General features: G+C 31.7%; 1 protein-coding gene across 1 annotated transcript; it reads left to right on the top strand.

Moving 5' to 3' along the window:
* The first annotated feature begins 1592 nt into the window (after positions 1–1592).
* LOC105772580 (hypothetical protein) lies at positions 1593–5187 on the top strand. The gene is made up of 6 exons (XM_012593939.2): positions 1593–1862; positions 1972–2104; positions 2387–2490; positions 2972–3116; positions 3204–3344; positions 3450–5187. Exons 1-6 carry the CDS (start codon positions 1822–1824, stop codon positions 4893–4895), a joined length of 2010 nt encoding a protein of 669 aa, XP_012449393.1. The 5' UTR covers positions 1593–1821; the 3' UTR covers positions 4896–5187.
* The last annotated feature ends 3088 nt before the right edge of the window (positions 5188–8275 follow it).

Raw genomic sequence — 8275 nt, 5'->3', positions numbered from 1 at the left:
TATTGAAAATAGTGTCTATGTCAATCGAACTAAAACTAAATCCACTTTTCAAAATTTATGTTTTATTTATGTAAAAGAAAAAAGATTTAGGGTGAGTTTGGATAGATGGTGCGTTTATCTGCGGTTAGTTTAAAAATAACAGTGACAATAAAATTAAATATTATAACGATACTGTAACGTGAGATAAAATTAAGCTAAACGCACTATATCGCATCCTACCACCCATCTAAACCCGCTCTCAATCTATTGATTTTCTTTTAATTTAGAAAAGAAAAATCATTGAAAATTAGAATCTAAATTCACTTTTTAACTTTCTTAGTTCCTTTACAATTATGATAATATTTGGGTGTCGTGTAAAGCTGTTGGTGATAGAATCTCTGACTTATTAACTAATCCCAACATGTTAAAGTCATTTTTAATAACATGGGCGCCTTTGACTAACCCCTCTTTTCACTCCTCTGAAAATCACAATCTAAAACTCACTTTTTAATATTTTATTTTTAAAAATATACCATGCTTGAGTTAATATATTATTTAATATTTAAATTTGAATAATTATAACAGAAAAATATTTAATTGAAAAATAAACATTAAAATTAAATTCAGGTTTTAAATTAGAGTAAAAATTGAAATCCAACCACCAAATATTATATTAACCATTTATTTTTATTTCATAAAAGAATTACATTTCTTTAAATAGTAATGGTATAAACCACTCGTTCAACTAATATCCATGAATTACAATTCTTAATCAATTCTCTATAAATAAATAAATAAATAAACAACATTTGGCAGGTTGATTGGTTGGGTAAGAAAATAATTAAATTAGTTGTAATAATATATCTACCCCATCATTATTGTCAATCACAGCGGATTTAAGCCGGCAACAAGCTAAAACTTCATTATATTTTTAAAATTTTATGATAATACAATAATAATCATGTTTACAAACATATTTTTATGAATCCAATTGATAAAGGTAGGTTAAAACCATGCTTTTACACATGGTGATAAAATATTTAATTTTATAAATCAGCACATATATTAATCTAACAATTAAAGTATTCACCATTCGAGTTGCGTTAATTGCGATACTATTAAAACTTTGCTTTTTTCTTTTTAATTCATAAAAAATGGTTAATAAGCAGGTATTGATATCTATTGAATTATAAAATACTTCCAGTTAAAACAGTTAATAACGTCCGTTTCATTCTCCTTGGACACAAACGAAGACCCCCGAAAATTTGTCCAAATGTCACTCGTCATCATAAAACATTAATTAATGAGTTTTAAGCATTTTATTAATAACCTTAATTATGCGATCCAGCTCATCCGATTCCCTCTAATCACGATTCCCCTAACCTAAGACAAAAAGATAACACTCCCATCACACCGTCCATTTTCGCCACCCACAGCCCTCATCTAACGCTCAAGATCAATCCTTGCCCACCGCTTTATCCGTACCAAATCAATAGCTTTTCTACTTTACTAAATTACCCTTCTAACGTTTAAATGATCGACCGGTTGAGAGTTCCATTCATTCGAAGGAAACAGTAAGGCTATGATCGTAAATCAACATGGTTCCCGTGTTTTTAGTTCACTGCTGGAAAATACCTGTAAATTAGTGCTTCTCAAGGAAAAAAATTAAAATTAAGGGTGTCCGAGAAACGGCAGTGAAGAAGCTTTAAGCAAAGAGCCTTTTCTCTTCTTCGTTAATGGCAGATCTTTCGTTTTCTTGATTTGCATTTTGAGTTTACGGCCTCGTTTGTGACTTAACTGAGTTTAATTGTTCTGCTGAGTTGAATTAGGAAGTCATCGGAGATGCTGGACGGAATCTTAGGCCGTGGTTTTGCCTCCAAATGGTTTATATTTTCTATTACAACAGATGCATTATTCTTGTTCTCTTTTTTCCTTTCTTTTATAAAAAAAAATAAATTGACGATAAATTTTTTCCTCTCGTTTTTCTTGCAGTAAGTCATTGATAAAACTGATAAAGAGTCGGATCGATGTAATAAGGAGGAAGAGGAGTGCGACGCTTAAGTTTTTGAAGAAAGACATAGCTGATCTGCTCGCTAATGGCCTTGATATTAATGCTTATGGCAGGGTAATTTCTTTTAAAAATTATTATTCCTATTTTTAATCCTTTTATTCGGTGTTGAAATTATAGGAAAAGAGGTCAAATTCAAAAAACCGACTTCAATGTATTTTTTTCCTTTAATTTTTAGAATGTTTAATAGCGGAAGACGAAGGTTTGAAATTTGTATATATATTGACTGGCTTGTTTGAATATCTCAAAATGTTAGTTTTTTTTTTAAATAAAATGAATATTTATGGACATGAAATTAAAATGAATTTTGTGTTAAATTTTTGCGAGGTGGTGCAACAGGTGGAAGGATATATAGCTGAATTGGTCCTTTCCTCTTGCTACGATTTTGTTGAGAAATGCTGCGAGTTCGTGTCGAAGCATGTTTCACTTATGCAAAAACTGAGGTATATGTGGCTGTATTATTTATTTCACTTTGGTAGACTTTATGTTTACATTGTCTCTGTAATGAATGAGGGTGAAATTGAAAAGGAAGTCTGAATAAGATTAGCATTCAACTACGCTGCGAAATACAGAAGAGTAGCAAGGAACTAGGTTTTATCATCTAATGGCTAAATTATAAAATTTTAAGTTTATGCTGGGGAAGACATATGAGCATATTAGCATATGCCAGATAGTATATTCTAACTATGCTTCAGCATTAAAGGTTTTTCAGCTTTCAGGGGACATAAGATGATGGGTTGTTGCAAGGAACTAGGTTTTTTAGGCAACGGTAAAATTATAAAATTTTAAGTTTATGCTGGGGAAGAGTAGAAGACATATGAGCATATTAGCACAGATAGCGGAGGGGCTGTGAACTTTTTTCCTTGAAATTATCATTAATAAGCAGATAAAAACAGTTGCTTATTCTTGTCAATCAATGCACAGTGACTGCCCCGAAGATTGCAGGGAAGCTGTTTCATCTCTGATGTTTGCAGCTGCAAGATTCTCTGATTTGCCAGAGTTACGCGATCTTAGGCAAATATTTCTTGAAAGATATGGAAATTCCCTGGAATTATTTGTCAATAAGCAGGTAATTTCTGATAATCTGCTATAAAAGAGATTAATCTATGGTCCCAGTACTGCTTTCTATGACCAACATTATAAAATTTGATGATAGCTTGTCGAGAATTCAGCTTCAAATTCTTTCACAATGGAGAAGAAAGTCAAGGTAATGCACGATATAGCATCAGAGTTTACCATAAAATGGGACTCTGAAGCTTTTCAGCGAAGAATGTCTAAACCTACCGTGGTTCCACAGGTATGCTTCATTTGTTTGATCTTTACTTTTTAAGTATTCTTCTTGAGGTTATCCATACCTTGTCCTCACAGTGGAACTCTTGTGATCTCTGTAATTGTTCCATAGGACCAACCTAAAAGTTATGGGTCTTCCCATGTCAATGGTCATAATCATAAATCAAAAGATGGAAGAAGTGCTGGTTCACAAGACGATAAAGTTAAAGTTTTGTCTAAAGAAAAACACGAAGTAGGTAAGGGTGAGCGTAGACGGGGCAACTGCAAGGAGGATAATGTCTCAAAAAGGGATGAGATCATCTTTCCACCTAAACAGGAATTTGCTGTTGAGGGGTACCAGCCACATCATGGCAGGGAGCAAGCTTCTGCAAGGAAGAATGATCTCAACATTCCATCATGGCAAAAACAGGAAGTCTCTGCTGGTAAGGTTGAATTTTGGAATGGGAAGGATGATGTTGCCTTCAAAACAGCAAGATTGAGCAGTTCTTCTCATGGAAAAATAATGGAAAGAGCTGATGGTGGAGCCAAACTACAAGATGGTAGGCAGAATGGTACGCCTAGAATATATAACCAAGATGTTCTACTTCAGAGAAAGCATGATCTAAGTCCTAGTTATGCAGCTTCATGGTCCAAGGGTGAGGAATTCGCTGCTGATAACTCTGGTCACCAGTATGGTTTTCCAAATGCTACAAGAAAAACTGATGAAGAAGATGAACCGAAGTGGAAGTCCCACTTTAAGAGTGGTATCCCTCCTCCTTATGTTAAACCAAGTACCAAACCAAAGGATCACAGGCATGATGCCAATGTGGGATCTTCACTTGCTGGTTTTGACAGCAATGGGGTGTCCGATGATCCTTCAACACATGACAGGGCATATGTGGTTAATAGGACAGATAAGTACAAGGAAGGGTTAGATCATCCTGGTAAAGAACAGCAGATAATTCCGCCTGTTAGAGTGAATAGTCATGATCGTGATCGTGAGAAAGATTATTACTATAATCATGATGCAAGTGATGCCCCTGTACCAAGACGAAGATCATCGAGAAGGCGACATTCGAAATCAACTTCTGGTCTTACTGAAGTTGATAATGCTGAAGATACTGAATCTGCAAGGAGAAAACACAGAAGCAGGAAAAGAGATGACTCAAAACGAGGTCTGCAAATTTTATTCGATGATGAGCAGCATAAAGACAATGAGGAGGAAAGGATAATTGACAAGCTGTTGATACATTACAGTAAGAAACCGCCATCTGGTGAAGAGGGAAAGATAAGAAGAAAGTCTAAAAGTCATCATGCACATCATATGGGAAGTGATGTGGGTGAAGCTCCTCAGAAATCTAGTAGGAATACATCCGATGATATGTCCGAGACCATTTCCCGTCCAGCCCGTTCAATATCTCTCCCTCCTGCACAAACAGCTGAATCAAAAGGAACCAAAGTTTATGCTCGTGCTAGCTCATTCGAGTCTGATAGGTCGAGTGCAGCCCAGCATGTGCATCCAAAGTTACCAGATTATGATGATTTGGCCGCTCACTTTGCAGCAATGAAAGGGAGATAAAGCTTTGGACCTTTCTGTGTCATTTTTTTCTCCAATCACTATTGCGTTGCTTCCATCTTAAAACTTCATTTATTTGCTTAGCTGAGTTGGCGCTGCTGCTGTCTTCTAGTACCCCTGCCTGCATATTGTTGGTCCATCGCTTGCCATTGCTATTGCTTGGTAGTTTGAGTATATTTTCTTATGTGCTTATAGCACTTTTATTACTACTTCTATGACCAACGGCTGTAACTAGCATTTATATACTTGCTGATTCTTTTTATTTTACATGATTAAGGTGGTAATTGTGGGCTCATGCTGCATGACTCGAGTTCCATTGAGGTTTACTTTTAAAGTGAGTACACGATTCTCGTTTTTAGGGATTTTTAGGTTCAATTACCTAAAAATCATGTCTTGCTTACCGAGTAAAAATTTAGCTCGATCGACACCTAAAGAATATACTTAAGAAAATGCAAAAATAAATAAATAAAATTTGCACTCAATTAAGTTATTGTCATTAATTAAAATAATCAATTAAGTTATTCTCTTTAACAGTTTTTATGATTAAACACATTAATTTTAAAATAAATTAACGGATCACTCTAATGGTAATAACTGATAAATTTTTATTTAATCTAATATTTTCATTAAAATTATAAAAAAATCATAAAAATTATAAAATATTAAATATTAAATATTAAATATTAAAATTGATATAAGCTTATTAAAATTATAAGAAATTATAAGTATTATAAAAATCTAAAAAAAGTTATTGATATATAATTAGTAAATCTTATTTAAAATTTTTTTAAAAAAACTTATTAGAGTTCTTTAAAATAATTAAAAAATTGTAAAAAGAATATTAAAATATTAAAATTTATATAAACTTATAAATTTTATTAAGAAATCTTAAAATTGTGAATAGGACCGATTGGCCCGAAATAGACAAAGGTATTGATATGGGGAAAGTCATCAGAACAGTTGACTTGGGAACTAGACAATTGAACTGATTTTTTTTATTTTTTTAATATTTTTATCAAACCAAAATTTCATTATCTAATTATTAGCATGTGTTAGAATGAAATATTCTAATCAATGTTTTCAGCACTGGATCGATAGGCAAATTGATCAGGCCATCGATTTGCATGTTTGACTAATTCATCCCGTTCAATTAAATAATACATAAAAAAATCGTTTGAACCCTCTGGTTCTTAGGTCAACCGATCTACTGTTTTTCTTTGGACCTATACCCTTATTGATTTCAATCTAATTAATCCAATTGATTAATCTGATCCAATTCAAGTCTTTATGTTTTTTTAATAATTTTTATAAATTTATATCAATTTTCATACTTTTAATATTTTTATAATTTTTATGATTTGTATAGTTTTTAAATAGGTTTTATAAAATTATAAATATGTTTTATTAATAATTTATTAGATTTTTTATATTTTATAATTTTATAATTTTTATAATTCTATATCAATTTTCATATTTTTTAAGATTTAATAATTTTTATATTTTTTAATTTTTAAAATTTTTCTAATTCCTTATAATTTTTAATATTTTTATGAAAAATATTAGATTAAACCATAAGTTGTCACGTGTTACCATCTGATTAAGTCGTTAATATGTTTTAACAAGTCAACGTAATTAATGATGGAAATCATTAACAGAGAAATTTAATTGATTATTTTAATTATTGACAATAACTCAATTGATTTTTAAAAGTTTTTTTTTTACATGTAAGTCTGCACTTAAAAACTTACTACCTGTTTGGTTAAGTGGTATGGGCTTGTCGTGTCATGGTAATCTGTGCGTTTGGTTTGTTAGATTGGCCATTTGACGAAGCCATCATTCAGTAGAGTGTTCTTATCTCTTAGAATTGGCTATTCTGTTACTCGGAAGAGAAAAAATAAAAAATTAACAAAATTATCCTTAACAAATAACGACGTTTGAAAGAAGAATTATTCCAATTGGAAACCCATGAACAACGGCAAACAAATCAATTAGGAGCCCTAGGATGAATTCTATTATTTGATTTCTTGTGTTATGCAATAAAATCTTAGTTTCTTTGTTTTCAATTATGAATGCTTAATTATTCTTAAGTTGATAATTCTAGAGTGTTAATCCACGTTTGATGTGCATAAGTCTGAGGTTGAATAGACCTTTCTTATGATTAGATCTTGCATAATTCAACGGAGTTGCATGCAATCCTAGAAATATGACGACATAAATCTACCAGATTAGAGTCAAATCTAATAGGGAGTTCATATAGTGAATTAATGCAATAATAGGAGTTTTAATTAGAAAGAAAATTCAATTAATCAACCTAGAGTTAGTTGCTCTTATGCTCGAAAGAGATATTAGTATAAATTAGGGATTTCTACAGATCAAAGAGCTAATAAAAAAAGAAATTGCATAAATTAGATTGAGAATTATAGATTAAATTTAGGTGGATTCTTATTTAGGTATTATTTTGTCACTTAGTTGATACTTGATTGTTTTTGTGTTTTATTCTCCGATGCATTCATTAGTTAATTGAGATAGTTTATTTTATTTTTAATCAATCCTTTGAATTATTAGGTTAAATAATAGAAATGTGATAATTACTAGTAATTGTAGTCCTCGAGGGAACGATATCTACGCTCTTCATAGTTATACTATTAATTGATAAGTGTACTTGCCTTAGTCAATTTATTAGTTAGTTTAGTGGACATCAAGTTTTTGGCGTCATTGCTGGGGGACATATTAGGAAAATCTTATTTATGTTAATTTAACCATTTTTATTTTATTTTTTGTTATTTTGTTTTTAATTTAATTTTAATATATTAATTCGCTTTCATTTGGCTTGTGAGAGGTTCTTTTAGTTTATGACTAGAGGCAACCCATTGGAACCAATAATTTTTTATAGTGTGATTGAAAGAACTACTTGCAAAAATCAAAGAAAGGTTAAAGAAGCAAGACAAGATCAACATCGGACTATTATAGACAATCAAGAGGAAGAAGACATTATTGAAGAAATGGTTGATCCTCTATTGACTGTGTATGACTACACCATGCCAACTCTGACTAAGGCTAAATCTAGTATCATTAGATCGAATATTGCTGCAAATAACTTTGAGATCAAACCGAATACAATTCAGATGGTGCAATAGTATGTTCAGTTTTATGGGTTTCAAGATGAAGATCCAAATGCCCATCTAGCAAATTTATTAAAGATGTGTGATACTTTCAAGATCAATGGTGCTTCTGATGATGCCATATGTCTAAGGTTGTTCCCATTTTCTTTAAGGAATAGAGAAAAGTAGTGGTTGAATTCACTTTCACGGGGTTCTATCACTACTTAGGCTCAAATGACAGAGAAGTTCTTGTTAAAGTATTTTCCACCAGCCAAGATAGCC

Source organism: Gossypium raimondii, chromosome 6 (genome assembly GCF_025698545.1).
Source record: "Gossypium raimondii isolate GPD5lz chromosome 6, ASM2569854v1, whole genome shotgun sequence".
NCBI classification, from domain to species: Eukaryota; Viridiplantae; Streptophyta; class Magnoliopsida; order Malvales; family Malvaceae; genus Gossypium; species Gossypium raimondii.
This window is presented reverse-complemented; position numbering and strand designations above follow the sequence as displayed.